General features: G+C 39.5%; 1 protein-coding gene across 1 annotated transcript in view; it reads left to right on the forward strand.

Annotated features, from left to right (window-relative positions):
• Nucleotides 1-22,519, forward strand: part of CCDC81 (coiled-coil domain containing 81) — a 33,965-nt gene extending 11,446 nt beyond the window's left edge. Inside the window, exons 4-16 of the mRNA XM_072402349.1 lie at nt 597-753; nt 1,095-1,351; nt 2,494-2,579; nt 4,503-4,642; nt 4,826-4,943; nt 8,264-8,375; nt 8,868-9,014; nt 12,432-12,539; nt 13,065-13,234; nt 18,429-18,507; nt 18,826-19,052; nt 20,677-20,802; nt 22,056-22,519. Coding sequence (XP_072258450.1) covers nt 597-753; nt 1,095-1,351; nt 2,494-2,579; nt 4,503-4,642; nt 4,826-4,943; nt 8,264-8,375; nt 8,868-9,014; nt 12,432-12,539; nt 13,065-13,234; nt 18,429-18,507; nt 18,826-19,052; nt 20,677-20,802; nt 22,056-22,194 — 1,866 coding nt within the window. The 3' untranslated portion in view covers nt 22,195-22,519. The remainder of the gene's footprint in view (nt 1-596; nt 754-1,094; nt 1,352-2,493; nt 2,580-4,502; nt 4,643-4,825; nt 4,944-8,263; nt 8,376-8,867; nt 9,015-12,431; nt 12,540-13,064; nt 13,235-18,428; nt 18,508-18,825; nt 19,053-20,676; nt 20,803-22,055) is intronic.
• Nucleotides 22,520-24,836: the final 2,317 nt, after the last annotated feature.

The raw sequence follows: 24,836 nt of genomic DNA on the forward strand, positions 1-24,836 counted from the left end.
TATACCACAGCTTACAGTACAGAAGAATTCCTCTTATATTGCTGGCTATTGGGAAGAATGTCACCTTTACAGATAGCCAAAAAGATTAGACTGACCTGAGAGGTACAAATTGCTCATTGCACAAGGAACCCCTAGCAACCTTAGGAGGAACTTTGGTTGAAAAATCCCGGGCTATGGTGAAGAAGAGGGTTGGTACTGTTTTGAGAACACCAGCATTCCCAAAATATGGGGCCATTACTATTCTCCTTTTTGAATAGCTTTACACTAAAGCTTAATTCTAACTCTCAGAGGGTGGTAATGGGTTCTCTTTACCCCTTTGGAGTTCAGAAGTTGTGCTCAAAGCTCAAACACCTAAAAGGTTGGCTCACAGTATATTAGCCTGGTGTTTGGTGGGGATGAATGCCTCTAACATTGCTGGCAAGCAAGAAGAATATCAATCACAAAATAATTGGTGTCACTTAAACTGACATAAGAGTCACAAATTTCTTATGGCTCAAGGAACCCCTAGCAATCCCTGGAGGAGGAATACTGATTAAAAGCCTGTAAAGTGCCTGAAAAAAATATTAATCTTATTTTCTCTCCTTATTCTATCTTAGGGTGTGCAAATACCTGGACTGGGAACTTTTACTCTATCAAGACACAAATTAGATGTTGGCAACAATAAGTTTGTTGTGGTTCAGCGGCCAGTTTTTCTTCTATCTGAGAAATTTGCGCAGATTCATGGACTAAAGTACAATAAAATATTCACAACCAGTAAGCAAATGGAATCAAAATATGTAAAATAAAAGAACTTATCACAACACAGTTTTTGGTATACTGTGCAGAAATAAAAGGCCAATCTACCAAAAATCAGTATTTTATTTTATACCCTTGTGGATCTCTGGTAGATACAACTGATCACAGCTCTGCTGTCCACATTTCCAGGTCTAACAGCTACTGTGGCATTGTGGGGGACAAGACTTCTGTCTTCCCTGTAATAAAAAATCAGAAATGGATCCATCAATGTAATAGGTTGGCCATTAAGGTGATAGCTGGGTAGCTGGGTAGAAAAAAAACTGTTTTTTTCTGTAACTCTTATACTCTTGTGTTCCCAGGTGATATCCCGATCCTTTCATTGAACTTCATCGCCTTGTCTAGTTCTTGCTCCTTCAACAGAGACACTATAGAGGGCTGTGTGAGGGAAACCCTCAGTGTTTTCTCTCGCTCTGTTGCTACCAAACAGAATGTGGAGTTCAGCTTTAAAGGCATTGGCACTCTTATCATCCGCAACCAGAAAGTCAAAATGAAATTTTACAAAGACTTTGTAAATAGTATGGACGGAAGTGGCTCTTTGGTGAAATCTCTGTCTAATGTAAGTAGTGTCATTTTAATTTTATTATGATCATCTGGTTCTAGGGGTCTCAAGCACAGTCTAGTAATACATATTGGGGTGTACAGATTGTTAGCCATGATTATTACCATATGTAATAGAATGCCTGCAAATGTGTTATTTAGGGTTCCTAAAACAAATTCCGTTAATACTTGCTGGTCACAGTAAAGAAAGCATTGAACATTTTTGCTTTGTTCAAATTGGTACAATTTAGTTGCTTGCCCTTTTGAGTGTACAGACCATTTAAACCTGAAATCTGAGCTTGTAATTTAGTTTGGAACACAAACAGCAATAAAGTCATGACAAAGGGTCTAAGGCTATGTTCATTGGTGGTGAGGTTGCAGTGTGGTTGCCACTTCCTCACACTAGTGAACTGCAGCCTTGGGACGGATGCTACATGTAATGTCTACCCCCTGGCAAAGAAAGATTTGAGGTCAACTGTAAGCAGTTTAGGTACAGCTACCCGCTGTTGATTTTGTTGATCTTTAAAAACCAGCATTGCCTTGTGAGCTCCCAAGAGGCTGGCGAGGAGCCACCTGCCAGGAACTACATGGGATCGCTTGCTCCTGTTTCAGGACTGAAGCTGCCCTAAGTTTTCCATATGATAAAAAAAGCCTAAACAAAGTGTTTTTTTCATACACGTTGAAGCTTAAATTTACTTAACTTACATTTAGTCTTCCGTTGTGTTGAAATTTTTATTTCTGTTCTTCTCTTTGCCATGCAAATTTTTGTGGGGTATTCTACAAAGCACTTCCTAAAAACATCATGGCACCCTACCTCAGTACTCCTCCCAGGAGCTATCTGCTCCAATGCAAGCTTTTTTCAGATATCAGAATGGCTAGATGTCAGTCTGAAAGATTGGCCATTTATAGCATGACTGCATATGAATATGGACCACCCTAGGTAACTCTTACATGTGATGCCGTGGCTACACTCCACCTGAATGGTTCAGTGACTGCAGCGCTGAATAAATAAAATAGCACATGTAAGAGGTCTTTCATTGCTAAACTAGTAAAGTTTCAAGATACATTTACTTTAGGATTCGAAATACTAATTTTTATCACTCATCATTAGAGTCCAGAATTTCAAATTTTAATATTTGTTTTAATATGTCTTCTTATTAGAGGCCTGGAACAGCCGATTCTGTGATGTCTGCTATGGATGAGCCATCATTGCGCCCTCGGTCTTGCAGCGCTCTGCTATTCCCTAGGTAATTTCTGGAATAATTTTTTTGAGTATATAATCAATAATAACTTATTTACCTGCTTCCTTTTTATGTGATATAATATGATAGTGATATAATGATAAACCATGCAAGGGATAACACACAAACAACCAAAGCACTTTTATTGAGCATGCTGCAAACGAACATGGCTAACCACTTTTTACTGCAAATCTATTGCATAACACAAACATCTAGTCATCCAAGTCACTATCTAAACCAATGCAAATTCTTGACTATCAGGGTGCATCTTAAGGGTTGTCTAAAAAAAACAGGGTATTTACTGTTGCAGTAGGTAAGGTTACTATAGGACCTTGTACTGTTCTGTTAGTAGCCTTAACTCAGCAGTAAACATGCTAGAGAATAGATAGAGAAATTGAAAAATTGAGCCAGTGAGCTCACATCTCTTATGGTCTGTGTACAGCTGAGACTTATTTTTGAGGTCTGGCTAATAGGCACAACATGGACTGGTGGCTATATCCCACTCCAATTTGTACAAAACACTTGAGCTCTGGAGCTCAAACAAAAAATTTACTAAGATCTGGAAAAAGATGAATCCTTGAGCCACTCGTCGTGTAGGGGGAAAACCTAGGTATTATTATTACACCATATTTATATAGTGCCAACATATTACACAGCGCTGTACATAGTCATGTCATTAGCTGTCCCCCAAAGAGGCTCACAATCTAATGTCCCTATCAGTCATATGTCTTTTATACAGTCCAAGGTCAATTTTGGGGTGAAAGCCAATTAACCTAACTGCATGTTTTTGGAATGAGGAGGAAACTGGAGTACCCGGAGGAAACCCACACAAACACATGTAGAGCCTGCAATTTCCATGCAGATAGTGTCCTGGCTGGGATTCCAACCTGAGATCTAGTGCTGCAAAGGCCAGAGTGCTAACCACTGAGCCACCGTGCTGCCCACCTATACATGTCCAGAACCCTGCCAGCCCAGTGGCTTTCATACTCTTTCCCTCTTTTCATATCTGGTGGAAAGCAACATATTTTGCAAATATATTAAAGAAGCCCAACAGTCCAACAGAAACTTTGTGCTGGCTTTCATGGGAACATTTTCTATACTTCTTTTGAAATTACTTTTGCTGAGCCGCTGCATCCCAAAAAGATTTTAACTTTATTTTGACGCCTGGTTCAGTCCCAATGTCATCGTGGTTCTGAAACCCCCCGTCACTTGTTTTACATAGACTTTTGGTCTTCTGAATCTTAATAGCAGGCAGGGTCTCTGGCAATCTAAATTCTGGTACACCTTTTGCTGGTGATTCTTTGGCATTGACGCTGTTTTCTGTTGGAGACCCTCCTAACCCTTCAAAGATTTTATTAGGTAAATATGTTTTACTTGGAAGGACATTCTATTTCAGGTAAACTCTCCCCCTGGTAATCTGTACTTAGGTTATAAGCCTTCCTTTTGACTGCCTGTCCCAATGGTGGAAGATCTTTCCATAGAAATAATTTTTTCACATAAACAGCTTGGCTGGGAGAATTGTCATGAATTGTGTGTTTGGTTCCTAACACTCCCACAGTGAACATCTAAAGTGAGTGCTAGATTACAAGTGGATGTTGGATATTGGGTTTAAAGAATATTTAAAGGATAACTATATACACGTGCCTCCTGTTGGCTGCCTCTTTTATTGACAACACTATAATGTTAAATTTGTGGTAATGTCAGTTATAACACATGCAAAGGTAATTTAGGATTGTAAATTTAGGCAACACAGCCTAGATTCTTGCAATTGCTGGGACAATATGAATATAATAAGGGAGCATGGGGTAAGGTTAACTGATACAGATGTACCTAGTTCATACATCTTTATTTTAATATAATACATTTTGTAGATTTTTTAAATTTAAATACCCAGGTCACTAAATAATGTTTAGCATTACTCTGGTTCAGGATTGAGGTAAAAGTCTCAGACAAGCCATCTTCCATGGAGACAATCGAAGAGGAAAATGTGGAGAATGGGGAGGAACCCAAGACCGAGAAGGCAATGGAAAATATGCATGAAGGAGAAGACCCAATCACAAGCAGAAGAGGTAAGGCATCAGAAATAACACGGTGAGTTACACCATTACTTGCAATTGATCTAATGGATGTGACTGATTAAATCTATGGTTAATGGTTTGCTAATCTGAATATACAGTATATGGCTAGTATAAGCTACTGTCTTTTATGAATATTAAATGCATAAAAAGTTTATACTGCTCTCCTTTCTGCAGAGAATACTCCAGCAAAGCGTCTGCTTAATAGACAATGTATTGTGCCTGCCAAGGTCACCGGGATCAGCCTGAACGAAGATCTGGATAAAATAACCAAACCAAAAACTGCTCCAGAAAGGTGAGGTTTGCTAACTCCCCCCCTCCCCTCTCCATAAAACAGAATTGCGCTGTATGTATAGCGCTCGTTCATACATCTTTCTGTCTTTTGCTGTTGGAAATAATTGTGAAAAATCCTTTCCAACGACAAAAATCTAATGTGTGTACACAGTTTACAGATAGTTTACTGATGGAATTAGGGCTGTTCATTTACCAAGATGATTTGTCACCTTGCAGAGAATAATTCACTTATAGTTTATTATTATTGTGAAAGTGGAAATAGTTTATTGTGAAAGTGGAAATCTTACTTAGCAAAGATTAGTCAATCAAATGCAATTAATAAAAAAATAGGTCTTTTCTGTGCACATAATTGGGTGGTTGAAGCTATCATCATCATCTCCTATACTAAGCTAAATGAAATATCTCTTGCATGGGAATAATTCACTTTGCTATGTCAACAGCCTATATTTCTTTAGTAAATGAATCCTATTGTCCAATCATTTGGTGGGATTTGGATAAAACTGCATTGAGGAAAGTGAGGTATTGGACTCACATGTTATGTTGGACAGGCATACCTAAATCTATCTGGAAAGAATCACAGAGTGGTTTACAAATAAGAGACAATAGTGATTATTATTTAATTTTACATAAGTAAAAGGTAAATTCAACAATAAGGCATAACCAGCATTAGCTCAACCTAGGTAGTGCCTTACCCCAAGCTGTAAAAGCTACAAATACCAATGTATTTTATCAGCCTATTCTGAAATGCCATACCACAACCACAAGAACGTTCCACAAATGTCATAAGGATGTGACAGGAGGGACATGTGTCAGTTTAGTAGCGCTCACTCATATAACCGTATAATAAATTTACAAATAGAGCTGCATAAAAGTTTTTATTTTCAAGGACAGCTCTCTATCCTTATTCTTGAATGACTCATAAACTATTAATTCTTGCTGACAAAATGTTCTCTTAATGGTTTTAAATAATTCAAAGGATTATCTGAGTTTAATTCAAAAGTATCAGTTGTCAGTGAGATGTTGAAAAGTGTATAAAGAGATGGGAAGCAGAGGAGTAGGGGGGTAATTAGCAGCACAATGTCCTTGTGGCTGATAGAGTTTCTTTACCTGGTGAAATGGAAACCGGGTCTTTCAAGGCCATACACTAGATTCCGATCTATGACTGTTTATTAAGACAATGTGCAGCATTTGCATTTGGGATCTCACAATTCACAATGTCCTTCAATACTGATGCTGTGCTTGTTCTAAGAAATAAAGCATTTGGATTCTTGTTGCTTAGGGACAGGGCTGCAATCAAAAATGTCCAAGCCCTATATTGGGTAAATTTACGGGGTCCTCTCTTCCATGTCCAAAAGTTTCAGCATTGCAAAGTTCAAGCTCTTTCAGTTAGGGTCCAGTACAGCAGTAACCCTTGTTCCCCCTATTGGTGACCTTGCTTGAGGAATAGCCATTTTTCAGGCAGTTACTTTATGTGCAGTAAAAGGTTAATTTAAAAAATATTTAAATACACAGCCAAAATACATGTGAGAGCTATCAGCTACTGCCAAATCATTTATTTTTGTCCATCTAATACAGCTCTACTTAACAAAGCAGCTAAGCAATGCAGTTAGGTCACCTTCCCCCAGCAGACCAATGACCAAGTCCACCAGTGACCAAGAATAGCATAATAATGAGCTCCTCTCTCTCCGACTGTCTTAATGCTCTCTGTCCTGTGCACACATCACACAAAATTTGTTCTTAGTGCTACCCCTTCATATAGCTTTTAAAACTGGTCCTGATACGAGGGTCATGTATCTAGCAAACCATGTATATTGGATCTGTACCAGTAACATCCACCAAGTTTTCATCAGGCACATGTAGAATTGGATTTATGTTGTTGGATGCATAATACCCTGAAAACTTCGACTGAACTGTTATGGCATCAAAACCATAGTTGGCCTGGCATTCTTCCAGTGTGGAAGCCTGGCAGTTTGAAATGTTGGTGAGTGAGCCTGCACACTTCAAGTTATTATCATTATTATTAATAAACAAGATTTTTATAACACCAACATATTACACACCGCTGTACATTAAATAGGTGTTGCAAATGACAGACTAATACAGACAGTGACACACGAGGAGGAGAGGGCCCTGCCCTGAAGAGCTTACAATCTAGGAGGTGGGGGAATTAACACACAATAGGAGGGGAGATTTGTAGTGGTGGGAAGTAGTGACAATTTCAAAAGACAGAAGAAGTTGGGTAGGCAAGTTTGAAAAAATGGGTTTTGAGTGCTCTTTTAAATGAGCAGAAAGTAGGAGCAAGCCGAATAGGACGAGGAAGACCATTCCAGAGACTTGTGGCAGCTGTAGAAAAGTCTTGGAGCAACGTGTGTGATGAGGTTATGAGTGAGGAAGCTATTAGTAGGTCATTGGAGGAGCGAGTGGCTGGAGAAGTATTTTTCTATCAGGTCAGAGAGGTAAGTGGGACAAGAACTGTAGAGATATTTGAAGGCAAAGCACAGGAGCTTGAATTTGATTCTCAGGTGAAATGGAAGCCAATGAAGAGAACTACAAAGAGAGACAGCAGAAGAGGAGCGGAGGGAAGGATGGATGAATCTGGCTGCAGCATTTATAATAGATTGTAGAGGAGAGAGGCGGGTTAGTGGAATACCAGAGAGGAGGAGGTTACAGTAGTCCAGACGGGAGATGATAAGAGCATGTACAAGGAGTTTGGTGGTCTTAGGGGACAGTAGGTCCCGTAGGTGAAAGTGACAGGACCTGGAAATGTCCTGAAAATTGGGGTAAATGGGAGAGGAGAATCAAAGGTAACGCTAACACAACGTGCCTGGGAAGGGGGGGGGGGGGGATGGACAACAGCTACAATGAGGGGTAAGGAGTTGAAAAGATGGACAGAGTGTACTTCATTTTAATATGTATACCTGCATATTTTAGGCACCGTTTTTGATACTCTGGCAAGAATGTCTTGCCCCTATGAATGCTCCACTGATAAAGCCGACCAAGAGTAGTAGGTAGTTAATTTAGTGCACAGGCAGGTATGTACCTGGCCCCAGCAATTCCAGGATGTTCGTGTATGGCTTTATCCTTCATATCACCAAAACCATGAGCTGGTTGTTTGGAAGAGGTGCCAAGCTATTGTACAATATTCATCTGTTCCAACTCCACACGGCTTTTCCAATGTGCAGTAAACAAGAATTGTGAATATAAATGTTTTACGTGTTTATTTCAAAAGCTGCTGAAACTAAAGTAATTTGGAAAATACCGAATCCTTTTAAAATTGACACGGATGATTTTTACTACTCAGTGTTTTTTTTTGTTTTGTAGACTAGGATCTTCCCTCTCTATGAGCCTCTCAAGACCTCATCCTGAAGTGAGCCAGGCAAATATCATGCGGATCACTGCTTCGGCTTGCCTGGATCACTGTCGTGCAGGGCAGGTACTGTATTTAGCCCTCATGAAACCTGCTATCATGCTGGAGTCCTATCCTAGTGGTTATTACCTTGCCTGTCATTTGTCATTACAAAATAGAACTGCAAACTCATGTGCATGGGTATCCATTGTTTTCGGGAATTAGTGCTTATGCAAACATTATTTTTTTCCCTAGATAAATTGGTAGCTTGCTTCTTAACACATAAATTCCAATGTTTCAACTGAAAAGAATTGGTTGGGAACCCTTTTGTGCATGTGGTTGGAGGAAGATCTGCATCTCCATTACAGAGGCATGTCAATACTTACAAACACTTTGACCTGTGTTGCAGCAGCTTGCTAGGCATCTGGGAGCAGCTAACCATGTAGTTTTCCACCACAAGTGTGAAAGTCATATTTTCCTTGGCCTAGGTTGCCTACAGAAAGATACAAAATGAAATGTGCCCTATGTTATTTGCTATATAAATACTTACATGGCAGTGTTTTGGTTCTCTTTTCCTAGGAACTGTGCTACCTGTGTTTGCAGCGGGCCCAGAAAAATATCCCAGTGTACTTCACAGAAGAGAGAAAACTGAAAGAAAAGGAGGAAGAGAGAATATTACAGCAATACCAGCACATGAAAGACCAAGATGCCATCCTGAAGTCCCAGGTATCCCATACACAGATCTCACCTGGCTTGTTAGATGGCAAACAGAGAAAAACAATTTCATTTCCAACACCAATCAATAAGATTATCTTATCAATTGTTCTTACTGCAGTGGAATCATGAGCTGGGATAGGGTTGCTAGAACTTCATTTCTCCTTTTCAGATACTTTTGGACACAAAGATTTGCGAGACCCTTATAAAAAATGTAAACGCTAACTCCAGGAAAACCAAACAAAATTCTTGAAGTAGGGCTTCCCCCAAATCAGAAGAGGTAAATGCTTGTTTAGGTACAGGGGTGACATAAGAAACAAATTTACTGATCATATTTCAGTTGCAACCCTAACTCCTTAACTCTTAAATTAGCCCTCCAATCTTAATGCATTAAAGTTCCATATAGAATACACCTAATGCAAAACTAAACCAAAGAACAAAAATGTAATACATTTCAGATTACTATTCATTAGATGTGGAGGCTGCATTTGTTTCATCTTTTGGTCTATTGACATTTTCAGCAAGTACAGAAAACACCTGCTAGTCTTACCAGCAATACGGAGTTTTTGTCATCTCATGTGGGCTGATCTTGATGAAAAATACATTTCCTACTGATCTCATCACTCTTGTGTAAAGGCAGACTTGTTTGTGGTCCAGCCCGAATGGCAACTATATCTGCCTTAGACAGAGTGGAGAAATACCCACAACCACCCAGGGACACAAAGTGCATTATTCACAGGATTACCAGGTGAACATGAAGTACAAAAGCCTGAAAAAAGAAAACTAACACAGCCATGTATGGCCTGGCAAGCTGCAGGGTATGTTTGTAGGTTTAGATACAAAACCAGCCCAACACTTTGGTTTTTAAACACTTATTTATAATGCAGAAAATCTGAAATTCAATGAAACATTCCCTACTCAGAAATATTTTACTACCAATAAAACAAATGAAAATTCTTCACTAGATATTGTTTCAGTGGATGTCAGAAAAAAATCCAATGTGTTTGTATGGCCAAAGTCATAGGGAATAGTCAAACCCCCCTTTTTTGTTGTCCCTTCACTTTTTATCAGAACAGGCAGTTAGATAAATTCTTCCAAAGTGAAGGAAATTCTCCTTGCAGACAGTTGTCCCCAGAATAGGTCTCCTTATCAGATGGTTTTCCCTTGCCTCTTTTTCTAGGAACAGTTCTAAAATCTGAATTTCCCCTCTCTTTCTTTCTCTGTACAGGGGTAAACCTCTGCAGACGTTAATATTATTGTCATCCAGTAAAGAATACAAGAACAAGAAAAATATGGGACTTTAACAGCAGTGGGTTTATAAAAAATTGTCATATACCTTCATTAAGAAACAACAATTTAAAAATGTGCATTTGGTGTCACAGAGGATGGCGGTTCCACTTACAATTTAAGTGCAAATCCGTTTATGGATGTAATTACATGATTGAATCCAGTTTTTGGAGATAATTATTTATTATCACTCCATAATAGAGTGAGTATTACCAATAATATCTGGAGAAGTACTGAATATCTTTGTGGAGAACATATATGGGACACCGCCATCTCTGTGTGTTCTGATTTTATTTATGCCTTTTGCCTACCTTCATACCAAGAGAGTAAGCATACCGGTGAATGTAACATCCTTTGTGCTGATACACCGACTAGCTGTACCAATTACATCCCTGAGGAAGCGGACACAGTCAGCGAAACGCGTTGGATGATCTCATCATATGTAATCTGTACAATGTATCTAGCCCATGTATGCTAACAATGTTGATTAACTCTTTCTGAAACTTGGTATAAGGGAAGAGGCATGTATATTTTTTAACTGTTGTTTCTTAATGAAGGAGATAAAAGGTATATGGCAATTTTTTATAAACCCAGTCGTTAAAGTCCCGTATTTTTCTTGTTCTTGTATTCTTAAGTATATATTTGGGATGTTGGCAGGATTACAAATGATAGAAGACCAGACAATATTAATGATAAAAAAAATTATCATCCAGTATTTATTTAGAGCCAACATATGACACAGCGCTGTACACAGTCCACAGTCATGTCACTCGCTGTCACTTAAAGGAGCTCACAATCTAATGTCCCTACCATAGTCATATGTCAGTACACAGTCTAAGGTCAATTTTTAGGGTCAATGTTATTGGCATGTGGGAGGAAACCCGAATACCCAGAGGAAACCCACACAAACACGGGGAGAACCTGCAAACTCCATGCAGATAGTGTCCTGGCTGAGATTCAAACCTGGGACCTAGCGGTGCAAAGGCTGGAGTGCATCAATAAAAATGTATTCAGTGTATGTATCAAAAATTATTTTGCATAGAAATACAATTTACCTTTTTAAAGGGAGCTCTTGAAACTGGACTCCAGGACAAAAAAAGTGCCTAATTAAGAAGCATGTGTAGTTGAATCTTTGTGTGTTTTGTGCATTGCTATCAAATCTCTGCAGTAATTCAGTGTGAAATGTTGCCTCCTATAATAAAGAGCGGTCACTGCTCTCCTCCCTCCTTGTGGAGGATCACTGGCCTTGTACCCACTTCTTTCCTCTAGTTTTCTGCAGGAAGCCTATAGTAAAGCTGGGTACACACTTCCAATAATTATCGTTAGAAAACGAACAATTACGACCGATCAACCATTACGCACGATTATACTTGAACAATCATATTGTGCACAATTCTGTACATGCTGTAACAATACGATCGTTCAGATATAATCCACCAACAGTGTACACAGGCTAGATACAATCATTTGGACGATGCAGGGAGTGACATGTAAAGGAGAAAGTGTACCGCAGAAACATGCACGATCACTGAACGACTGTACACACGATAGATAGTGAACGATCGTCGGCCAATCAGATCCGCCGTGGTGGTCGTTCATTTCCAATGACAATCCTCGTTCGTCAGTGTCGTTGGTCACTTTTTTTAGAACGATTTTTGGCCAATTGGTTGTTTGTTGGTCGTTTCTAACGATAATTATTGAACGTGTATACGCAGCTTTAGTAGACCTGTTCAGTTTCTCCCACAACTCTGCTCTTCACACAGGGTCTGTGCAGCACAGTGATGACATTATTGCAAAATCTGGCATTTACTACTCACAAAGGGATTTCCATTATTTGTGGCTGTTGGAGAGCATATTAGCTTTAATGCTTATCATCCCCTACACTTAAACAGCTAAAACCTAAGCCTTACCTAACCAAAGAACCCCTCCTCCCCAATATTGTATAATTATATTGCTTTTTGATATGCATTTTCAGTAGCCAAATGGAAAAAAAAAACTTTCCAAGCTGGTTAAGCACAGCGCAGATTTCTATAATATGTGCTGATTGTAAATTAATTCCTTGAGTGCAATTACTTCCAGCATGGAGCCTGCTCACTTTGCTATATCAAAGTCTTTATCTTTCTAGTTTCTTTTTATTTGCAGATGAAATCTCAGGCAATTCGAGATCAAAGTCAAAAAGACGCAGCGTACAACATGGGGGTAGCCGAGGCCATCAGGAACGAACGCAATGCCAAAAACACAGATTTTTATGTGAGTACATTGATATTCTGTTTGTCGATGTCACCTCTGACCCCATAATAATACTGGCAGGGTTTAAGTGGAAAAAAGAATGCCTGCATGCTACTGTCACACTGTAATTATTTCTGATACCAAGACCGCTTATTATTATTGGTTAAAGCACAGATGAGTCATTTGTGGTATTTAAATGGAGAGGATGACTCCTGTGTAAGGTTACAGTTTTTAAAATATGACAAGAAAAACCAATTTACCAGCGTATACAGCGTTTACACGTATTTCACTTATTTGTTTAGATTAATGAATTCAGGGACCCAAACAAGTGTATCTGCAAAAGTGAACACTTACTGGTTAGAATATCGCATGGTTTAGTACAAACCCTTTGCTGAAGTCTAATAGAAAAAATGACACTTCTGGGCAGCCAAATCATTCAACCAAATTCTATGTTGTGCTTATCAACCCTTTATGTTTTATTACTGAGCATTACACAAACTTCTGTTTCTTAACAATCACTATATATGTTTGTATTCTTCTTCCTAGAGATCGTACATTTTTCAGAAGAGGCCCCTGACTCCTCCAGCTTTAATAAAACAGGAGCATTATTACCAGACACTGACTAAGCAGATGGTGGGCAGAAGAGAGAAGGAGGAAAAAGAGAAACAGGACCAAGAATTGCTGGGCAGACTGGAACAGATTCAGCTTGTTGAAGAGTAAATGTTATTTTTATTCAACATCTCACATTATTATTATTACACAGTATTTATATAGCACTGACATATTACCCAGCGCTTTACATAGTCATGTCACTAGCTGTCTTCCAAAGGGGCTCACAATCCAATGTCCCTACCATAGTCATATGTCATTAACACAGTCTAAGATGAATTTTGGGGCAAAGCCAAATAACCTAACTGTTTTTTGAATGTGGGATGAAACCCATGCAAACACTGGCAGAACATGCAAACTCCATGCAGATAGTGTCCTGGCCGAGATTCAAACCTTGGACCTAGTGCTGCAAAGGCCAGAGTGCTAACCACTGAGCCACCATGCTGCCTGTGACTTTTTACAATACATGATTTGCCATGTATGTATTGGATTGACTACAGGGATTTTTTTTATATTCTGTGTTTAGCTGCACCCATTTCTACTTTCTTAATAGTTTTATGGCTTGGTACAATGACACACTGGGTATCCTCAGCTATCTTTATTGAGGTTGTATGCCCAGTTTTTTTATTGGTGTAGTGGTGCAACTTTGCTGCTATCACCATACAATGCCAACCTCCCAGGTTAGCCCCAATGATAGTCATGGATCAGACATGGCCACAGTAGGAGATGCTCACAGGAAGCTGCAAGACAAGATGGAGACAGGTCAGATGTAGGTCAGAGAAAGAAGTGCACAGTAGAAAGAAGGAGGCTGAGGCAGATAGCAATGCAGCTTATTATCTGCCTTGTATTTTGCCAATCTGTTTCTTAGGGCAAGTTCACATCTGTCTATGAGATGCAAGACCCCCCACAGCTGAATCTTGCCAGCTGCTTGAACACTCGCACGGCAGCACTGGTTAAAAACGAACCAGCTTCATGACCATTTCTAGTACCGCTTTCTCTAGTCCATATTCATTCATTATGTAGGGAGACACTACATGTAGCATCAACCCAGGAGGCAGCGGTTCCTGGCATGAGGAAGCGGTAAATGCACTGCAACCTCAATGCCGATGTGAATTCAGCCTTAGTTACTGACCCTAATTCTTTGACATCACCCACTAATTTCTGTACCTGGTGCTGACTTCAGTTTGTTCCCTAACTTTGCATGCTTGTTGCCAACCATGACCACTGCCTGCTTGCCCTGATAAGTTTTGCTTGCAGTCTGCTGGACTACTCTTTTCTAGACAACTCTTGATTGCTGCCTGCCTCGACTTGTATTGGTACCCTCGTGTGACCTGGCATCTTGTCCTACTCTTCTCCTACTCTGGCCTTACTTATTATTGGTGGGACAAACCTAGGGGACACAACTTGGTGATATCTACCAGCAAACTAATCATTGCTTCATAGGGGTGGCAGCCCATCATCCCTTGTGGGGTGCACTAGTACTTCCAAAGCCTTTAAAAGGATAAAACATGAGAACCTGATGACTTTTCTAAAAAAATGCAGCTGTTTTAGGTAGATATTTTAGGGCCTGTACAGCAAACATTTATGGCCACAGAAGGGTGAAGCTACCATAACCTTGTCTTATTGTTCTTCTACATATAATCACCTGCTTACAGTTTCATGTTTTTTTTTTTTGAAAAGATTTGTTCTCCTGCGGTGTAATACCTAGGAAGGACAATTTGCCCCTGAACCTCTCTTTTACTTCTAAAGAACGCTGATATTTATAGCTGGTCAGTTGAAATGCCCCCCAGCATGATGCACACGGTCTCATTTTCTTTATATTCAGCAGTTATAAGAAGCCATGCATATCGCTGATAATAGCACATTTTCCTTTCACCTCTTTCCCAGAATAACCTGCAACCTGACAAGGAACAGCCTTGTAAAATCTTCTGCATTTAAAGTTTTGCTGCTTTGGGTAAACTGCAACTACAAAATGTTCTCTTCTAGAACAGGGAAGACTTAGAGCTGCCATCCCCCCACCTCCCTAATTCACAATGAGGTTCATTATGTAAATGATATTATTGGGCATATGATGTTTAAAATTGTAGTTTGTAAATAATTGGTACATTTGCATTCTGACTGAGCTCTTCATTGATAGTCAATGACAAACTTAAAGGCTATTTTTCGGCAATTGTCAACTACGTGGTTACCCGCACTCAGGCAACCATTTTTAACTGCTAGCTGTCCTGAAGCATTCAGTAATCCATTTAGACTGGCATTGGCTGATGAGGACAGAAGCGGTTTGAATGGCAGACTGCCCCATGATGCAGCATAAAATGTCTGAAGAACTGCACCCCAACCAAACCTTTGTGCAAATAGGATTTGGGGCATTTGATCGATCAAATGCGGCAGTCATGCTTAGCTTATCTGAACTTAGCCTAACACTTTACATTGTGGGCAGTTGTAGCAAGAGTGAACCTAACTTGGCCTAAAATTATATTTAAAATAAAACAGTGCTGGATTGCAGGCCCGTTGGGTTCCAGATAAAGCTTTACATAGGACTCTAGCTTATGCCCTGTGCAATAATAAAGCTGATCTCCAGGCAAATAATAAAGTGACTGTAAGGTCCGGGTCCAGCAACAGTTCTCACCAGACACCAGTCCCCCAGTCTAACACTGCACTCTTCACCTATAGCAAGCCCCTGCTCAGCCTCGGGAGACTGGACGAGTTTTCCCAGCATGCAGTTGCCCCCAGGATGCAATGCATGGTATCTTGATAAGGGCTGGCAGAGGACCAGGGCCCACAGATAAAGCAGTACCAAGATTCCAGCAGAGACAAGTCCAGAATACAGAGCCAGGTCACTCACAGGTAATCTGTCCACCAGACAGGGTATTCTAGGCAAGACAAAAGCAGAGTCAGCATAACAGGCAAAAGGTCAGTCCAGGCAGCATACAGTCACGGCCAAAAACAGGCAAGGATAGCAACAGTAAATCTTACAAAATCACACACCAGCAGCAGGTCAGCCTTGTTTAATGGGGGCGTGAGCAGAAAGGCTTTAAAGCCCTAGCACAGGATAGAGTCAGAAACTAATCTGCCCTGAAAATCCCCTTCAGATGTGCACAGCCTCAGAATGTGTGCAGGGGATGCTAATAAAGTACATCTCAGTCTGCACGGCTAAAGGGAAGCAGGGGCTGCTGCTATTTCTTTGTTCTCCTTGCTGCTGCAAGTGAGACTGCTGGACAGAATAAATGGTGTTTGATACTACGATGGTGCACAGCACCAGATCGCCAGCCAGATAAATATCTCCAAACAGTGACATTGACATTGGTACTTGTTTTAAAGTCTTTTGTTGCTGGATGAATTTAAAATATTGTTTTACAATATTGTGCAGAGTCTGGGCAGAGGTTCACATTTAACCCCAAACTTTTTTACTGTTTGTAACCTTAAAACACCTGTAGATCAGGTTCACCTCCAAAGGGTTTAAATCAAGCAAACAAAAAGTGACCAATATAAGCATCTCTGGCAGTGTTGTAATTTTTCTCAATACCCCTCTGTGTCAGATTTCATAGATATGGAGAAAAAATCTAATGAATTCATATAATACATCATCATATAATATTATATTCATATCATTTTATACATTAACTGATTTTAATGATCATATTTGTTATATTTTTCATGTTCTTTCATACCTCTGTATCTCTAGATGGCAGCAGAAACACTCTGAAGGAATTTGCAACAATCTGAAATAATAGTTTAGAAAATTTGGCACTGCTGAAACAAAATTTCACCAGCATATGCAACTTTATGAGTATAATACAGATAAATTAGTTTGTTTATTCTGTCTATTAAAGTAATTGGTCACTTATCCTGACCTATAAAACAAAGCTGTGAAGGGAATTGTCTGGTCTTCTGGGCAACCGCCTCTCCACCTCCTCTGTCACTGTCTGTATTCGTCTATCATTTACAACCCCTATTTATTGTACAGCGCTGCATAATATATTGCAGTATAAATTATTATTATAATAAAACAGGATTTATTTAGCGCCAACATATTACGCAGCGCTGTACAATAAATAGGGAATGCAAATGACAGACTAATACAGACAGTGATACAGGAGGAGAGGACCCTGCCCCGAAGATACTGTTTAATTTTAATATTAAGAACTACCAGTTGCTAAACAGTGCCAAAGCGTTGATGTGGACCATCCAAAATGTGGCCATTGTTGCAGTATTTAGTTTCCAAACTTTTTAAAAATGAGGAATGCCTTGCCGACATCACATGGTGCAGTGTGCTCAGGGGTCTTATTGTTAAAACTTTATCTTTTTTTAAAAAGTCATATTTATGGTAGTCCTTCATTACCTAGAGAACTGATTGATGGCAGCAGGAGATGGAAGTTGGAGGAGCCTCATACCTGTGTAAAAACATTTGTTGCTGGTGTTACCTTTCTGAAATCTGAACTCGAGCTTTATATAAGGAATGGAATAGGCACCCCATTACACTTAAATATATACATTTATATGTAGATTTTGCTACAAAACCTTTGAAAAAGAGAAGAACGCTGCAGTACTTTCCTGCCTTCAAATGATGACAGGTAGAATGGGTAATGGTCAGGGTTATCCAACTCACTGAGCCCAGGCTGTCCTTGTTCTGTCCTTTGGGGCAGCATCATCAGACTCCCTGGGCTCAGATCATTACTGCACTGGATGGCACTTACACGTCTTTACAAAATTCACAGCAGTCTGTCAGCTTTCATAGATGAATGTGTGTGGATGTTTGTGTGCCTTATTGGGACATTGGTGATGGTAAATAAGTGAATGGGCCTAAGGCCTAATTTATTAAAGCTCTCCACAACTGGTGAAGATCAACTATCATGGGTGATCCAGCAACCCTGGAATGAATTTCCTAAAAATGATTTGCTATTAGTTGGCAAAAGTAGACCAGATCCATTCTAGGTTTGCTGGATCGCCAAGTTTCTCCAGTGATAGTCTATCTTCACCAGTCTTGGACAACTTTAATAAATCAGGCCCAAGTGTTCAAACCTGGGTACAGTAAAGTATATGATTTTTGGTTACACAAGAACATACACATAGCAAAATAAAAACATTGTCCTGATTCAATATACACTATATAGTCCACATTCCTCCTGTGTCAGCCCATAAACCAAATATAGATCCAGTTATGTCAGGTATAGCACAGAAGAACTTTTGTCCATCTGTTCACCCTTTCCAATTGTTGGTTTGTGTAACTTTTGGAATTTTTGTGAAAATGCTGTTAATAGGAGTGATTCTTTCTTTTTATGACTTTGTTGTTTTCTATAGATTGGCTGCTCAGAGAGCAAAATATTTAAGAGAGAAGAATGAATTGATGCTATCTTATAAGAATGCCCTGGACACACAGGTAATTTTGGGGTAATATAATAAATATTTGTCAGTAAAGGTTATACTCTCCATTCTTACCCATTGGCTTTAGTACATTCTGTGTTACTGACCTGAAAAGTATACAGAGCAGTAGTTCTCTTAGCACCATGTCCCAATTTTATGCATTCTTGTTTTGGGTCAGTGGTGTGGAAGCTGCAGGAGCATGTTCAGAAAAAGGTCATCAAAGCCAGCTCCATATTTCTTTAAAGAGAGTTTCTGCTTTCTAGTAATGGAGACATAATATTGTCATAAATGTTTACACAAGGTACCAATAAATTCTATTATGCCATTGTCATAGGTGAAAATAAAACCGAACTTTGTGCCCCCTCCTGAACCTGAAATTACAGAGCCGGTATTTGGACGGAATGATATGACCAATGAAAAGCTGTCTGAAAAGAAAAGGAGGGCCCAGGAGGTCTCTAAGCACCAGCTGCAAGTCGCCGCAGAGCGCAAGCGCCTGGCTGTTCTCAATGAACTGCTGCAGCAGAGGAAGGAGTCAGACATGCTGCAATCTACTAAAGACCTGTAAGTACATTATTTATTGTATAAAAGACAAAAAGGTTTGAAATGTCCCCATACTTTAAAGGGGTTATTTAAGATTAATGTGGATGCTGCTGGTTTAATTTGCTTTTTCTGGGTGCTTTGATGTCTCCACACTAAAGATTGACCAGCATTGCAATGGTATACTTAGGAAGACAAAAAGGATAACCAGAATACTCCCACAGGGCTTTTCCCTCACTATTTGTGAATTCCAATTTAGACATTAACCCACTTCCAACTTTGTGACTTTCCATGATTGTGCTCCTGCACTCCAACCCAACTCCATTAAGACATGGTTTAACCAGTTCAATGGTTTAACCAGTTCAATGGTGTCCTGCGCAGAGCCCCAACTTCAACCCAAATAAATATCTTTGGGATGAACTGGAATGGGATCAAGTGTCTTCTCATTCATCTTCAATACTTGATCCCACAAATGTCATTTTGGCTGAATCAGCACATTATATTAGGGGATCACACACATTTTTGTGCAAGCCCCTGATTTTGGAAAGGGATGCCCAACAATCTAATACAGGTGTGATGGTCTGGTGTTCTTCTTCCTTAGGACATAAACTGTAATTATTATATGGTGACCACATCTTGTAAACCATATTTTGATGGAATCCCCATAATATTCTGGCAGTCTCAGATGCAACTGCACAAGATCTCAATGTACCATTGACATGTCCCTCATCCATGTGTGTGTATGTGTATGGTACACAGTGTCAGAATGTGGCAAATAGTACCATATGGTAACTAATAAAGAAACCAATAAATCTAGGGCAAAGAGAAGAATTCAGTGTAATGATCACATCACCCGTAACATTTACATACCTTCCCTGTGTTCCTGCAGGTGCTGGAAAGCCAATGTAAGCTAAATTTAGCTGGAGTTGTAGCCTAATTCAGGCTTCAGGTTTGCCATCTTACAGGGTTGATTGGCCAAGAGCTATCATTTGGTCTTGTTCTCCTCTATACTTGGAAATATTTGCTTTGCCTCCTGGTATAGAACAGGGCACCAAGGAAGCAACAGGGATGTAGGTATATACCTGAAATTGGGGGAATAAATAAAACAAGATTTGGGGTAAAAAAATGCAGTTTTACTGATCCGCCTACATATTTCCATGCCTGGCAGATGGAATGTTGGCACTGAACGCCTGATCCATTAACACAGGCATGAGAATGTGTAGGCAGATCATTTACACATTATTACCAATGGTAACATGCTGATCATTTCCATCTGTCTGTATGTCATTATTTAAACCATGTTTCAATAGGAAAAGCCTGTGGGACAAACACACACTTTCTATCAGCTTTCAGTTACAGCAAACTGTTTTGCATCCAGCCATTTAAGTTTTTGAATGACCTGATGATTGAAAAATAAATTGGACATCACGTCAATCATTGTAGTTGACTTCCACCACAAATCAGTTGTTTAGATCTGGGAAACAACTGAAACTGTAGGTGAGATGTGACTGGTTGAAAGGTGATTGAAGGCAACAATCCTAAACTGAAAAGTATCATGGTATATGGTATCATGGTATATCGTAGTAAAATATACAGCTAGTGTACAATAATACACCCTGCATTTGCTGATTTTCATTCTTTCCTGCAGGTTATTGTCTGACAGAGCAGTGCAGTTTGAGAAGATGCAGAAAATACATAAAGGACTGCAGGACGATTGGACCAGGAGCTGTGAGCTGAAGAGACGGAAGGAGGAGGAGGAAGGACGCTTCATCCGGTAAATCCAATCACACTATAATCCCAGTGTAGGTAAGCCGTGATCCCTCCAGCTGGTGAGGAAATACTGGAGTCACGGCACGGGGCTATCCTGCATGATCAAGCAACTGCTGCAGGAAAGCAGGAGTAATGTTCCTGTACATCTTCTGGTTATTACTGATAAGTCATATAAGTTGAATAAAACTCAGCATTGAGATAAAAAGTCTGCAAACATAAAAATTACAAAGTGCACAATTGGCTTCTTCAGCTATTTATTACACTCCCAAATCTTCATGTTTATGTAAAAGTGAGAAATACCCATTGATCTGGCCTGTGTACTTGTGGCATTTGCAGAATGTGACACATACTACCTTTAGGGTCCCTAGCTGATGGGAATTGTCACAGACTCGTTTTATTAAAGCTCTGACTGTGTACTGCATCCCCACCACTTCTGTGTATGTGAACACAGAGGCTGTGAAAGGTTACTCATGATTGATTGGCAGCGGCTCCCATATGGAGTATCACTGTCATGCATTATATGAAGTGCCGTGACTACTGGTGGTTGGATAGTGCCGATCAGAGTCAATTGGACTCGAATGAGAGGATTCTGACCTTGGATTTGAACTCAGAATTTAAGTTGAGTTCTGTTCCAACATTAGCATACAGGTCATTGCCACTGGATATTGAGAGCACAGGCTCCTTTCACCATTGACTCTTTGGCTTGGAAGAAAAGCTCACTTTAACTCCAGTTGAAGATCAGCACACTGCACTAGTAAAGACTAAGACCACTTGCAAGTCTGGCATGTTGCTGTGCAAGTGTACAACGTTCCTGACTTATTTCAGATATATTTACTTTTATCATACAGCTTCAATGGCGGTGCAAGTCTGTGCATTGTGCATACGTATGAGTCAATGTCAGCACCTATTCTTCTATATAAAAGAAATAGTTTGATCTGCAGAATTTGTCATGCTTGCATCTAGATTCCCTACTTTCATAGGCTACATGTAAGAATCAGCTGTTGGAACTTTGATTATTATGCGGTGTCTTTTTGAAGGAAACCTGCCACAAGAGTAATAAGTAGCCTACAATCCCCAAGCTCTCTTCTACCTTTCATGCTTTTTGAGTCATGATCTGGCAGCCAATTTAGCCCATCAGAACTCCAGATCTGGATACTTGACTCAAAGAATACTGAAACCAGAGGTTCAGGGTAAATGACAAGATATTACTCATATTACAAAAACCTATTTGACATATTTTTTTTTCTGTTATCCCAGGGCCGGTAGTCAGCTTCTTATGGATCAATTCGAGAAGTATCGCCGCTGCTTCCAATGTAAGAGGCGAACATCAAACTGCGGTGAGACCAACCTTTGGTGTGAGACCCGCTATATCCCCGGATCCCGTCTGATGGTTTGATCATCACTTCTGTTTTTAGTAAAGTTTGTTTATTCGTAAAGCATAACTGTGGGTTGCACCTCCTATCCTAATAACTGTTATTTGAAATGAGCAGTTCTACATTCTAATTACTTTGAAATATAAAGCTTGAAACATTCTCCTACCTCTCTCTCCGCTATGGTCATGCCAGCGGTCAATAGAACTAATTGGGCATGTGGCAGTATTGTACTGAGATGCTGAAAACAGATTGTGCCTTAAAAAGGAAAAAATAGTGTGAGGACTAATTAGCAAGTTGAATTGAACATTGTCTGATGTCTAAAGCAAAATAAAAGGTTTGTTAAATATGCACAGCGCTTTCTTCTGTTTTTCTGCTTCCTCATTAACACAGGATTATGGGTTTAATTGTTCTTTGACATTGTGTTAACAAAAAGGCATTTCAGTCCATTTTTACTGGAATAGGCAAAAGCAAAATCTGGTTCTTCACTCCAGATCCGAGGGCTTTACATACTGCATTAGCCAATTTGCTAGTCTATTGGAACTCCAGACAGATGAAAAAGACCACCACTGGTATGTACTTAATGCCAGATATTCAGTTTTAAGTTAATACCTAATATGTGATTGTAAAATTTCCTGGAATATTTCTAACCTTTCAGAGAACACAGTACTGTCCCTGACAATACTGTTATCGGGTGTTCTCTGCAGTAGGACTGAGCCATCTTCAGGGATTATCCAGGGTCAGCAATCAATCCCTGGACTCTATAACTTTATAGCAAGTCACAAGGTTAAAGTTATAGTAATGCAGAATGCAGTGTGGTGATGGACACTGGGGAAATGCTTCACCATGCTTCCAGGAGATCAATTATATTGGCTGAGTCTTAACAAAAGTACTGTAAATGGCAACTAAAACTCATTATTAAGTAACAACTATTACCATCGTGGATTAACACAGGACCAAACCAAATAATGGGTTCCGGCTGGTTGCTGCTGCTGCTCTTTGTGAGTGAGAAGCTCATACATGCCAAATATTGCTCCTAAAGCCCTACTCTGGGCAAAACACATATTTGGGGTGTTAGGAACAGGTGGGAGGGAGGAAGGTTCACCATTTGCCTGAAAATCAGTTTAAACATTATTTTTTCTTATGGTTTTAATCTGTATGGATCAAGTGTGGATGGCCCAATGTCATGCATGGGGGATTTTTTTTCACAGACACCAGATAAAATACAATATGCAGCATTGAGTACATTTCCATTGGTAAACTTTATGTATTCACTAGCTTTCTATTCATTCAACATCACTGGCATCTAATAAATGGATAGGGTGCATCCTTCGTGATGTCACCAGTCACTAAATAATTCATAGACTGTATTCTCAGTGATACTGGTTGAAAGCAGTTGATAAATTGTTTTTTTTTTTTCTTCACGAAAACGGACTTGAGTATAAACCTAGGGCACAAAACATGGGTCATCACTGCTAACAATAAAAACAGAGATCAATAGATATAGCATTAGAAATTATTGTGCATAAACACATACATGTTACTTTTAAAACATTCTTTTGAAAGCGAAAAATATATAAAATCACTTGGGCTAAGTCTGTATATCTTTTTTTCTCCCTTTTTATATTGTTATGTTGTTATGGGTCATTTGCTGTTAAATTATTTTTTTGTGCATTATTGTTGTCCACCAGTGGATGGTGCTGTGTCTTCATGTAAAGTGTGTAACAAACTCTTTAAATAAGTGCACTCGTCTAAAATAGCTCTGATCTGAAACTCATGTGCCAAAGACAAGCATAACTATCAGAACATGTGACAAAGTAATAGTATTTGGAGGGCAAATAAAATCTTTTTTTTTTTTTTATGCTCAAGCATATATGTAACTTTTTATGATTAGACTGCATTCTCAGTGATAGGAGTATCTGATATTTATGGATTAGATTAGTAATGGTGCCTTGTATATTAGCAGAAAATTGTAGCCAATACTTTGGTCATATCAGGAGTTTGGACTTCATCGGGCACATACTTGTTTTACCAAAATGTAGGGGAAAGCTGTGGATATCAGCATTTGGTGTCCCTGAGCAGAGGATTTCACCTGGAAAGGAGCTCATCCTTTGTCTATTTCAGCTTCTGATGTCCCTAGCAGAGGTGCCACCTGGAAAGAAGCTTACTACTGCTACACATCAGCTTCTGGTGTCCCCAGCAGTGAGTTCTGTCTGTACGGAGCTTGTCCTTACCAGCCAGCACTTTCTGCAAAAGAATGCATTCAGCTGCACAGCAATGACAAGCTAACATTTAATTGTTTCTAACAAAAGGTCAACAGAGAGAGCATCCACCCCCATTGTTTGGGTCAGAAGAAGCCACAGCCAGCCAGCTAGATAATTAGAATTTGTTTTTATAGAAGCAGCAATCATTATTGGTAGCTTCATATTTTACTCACAAATTTCCTATAAAACAACATAAAGAGACCATTTACAGTTTATTTTTCCTCTATAGCCTCCTAAAATCAGATATCTAGAAGATGAAGTTACCATGTATTCTCATCATGTGAAATATACTAAAGATAGCTGATCAATGATTTCACCGGGATCATATTCTCTGAGTATAAACATATGCTACATGAACAATCTAAACATAAGTACACCCATCACAGCTGCAGGTTTCATCTCAT

The sequence above is a fragment of the Pyxicephalus adspersus genome, chromosome 1 (genome assembly GCF_032062135.1).
Source record: "Pyxicephalus adspersus chromosome 1, UCB_Pads_2.0, whole genome shotgun sequence".
Taxonomy (NCBI): Eukaryota; Metazoa; Chordata; class Amphibia; order Anura; family Pyxicephalidae; genus Pyxicephalus; species Pyxicephalus adspersus.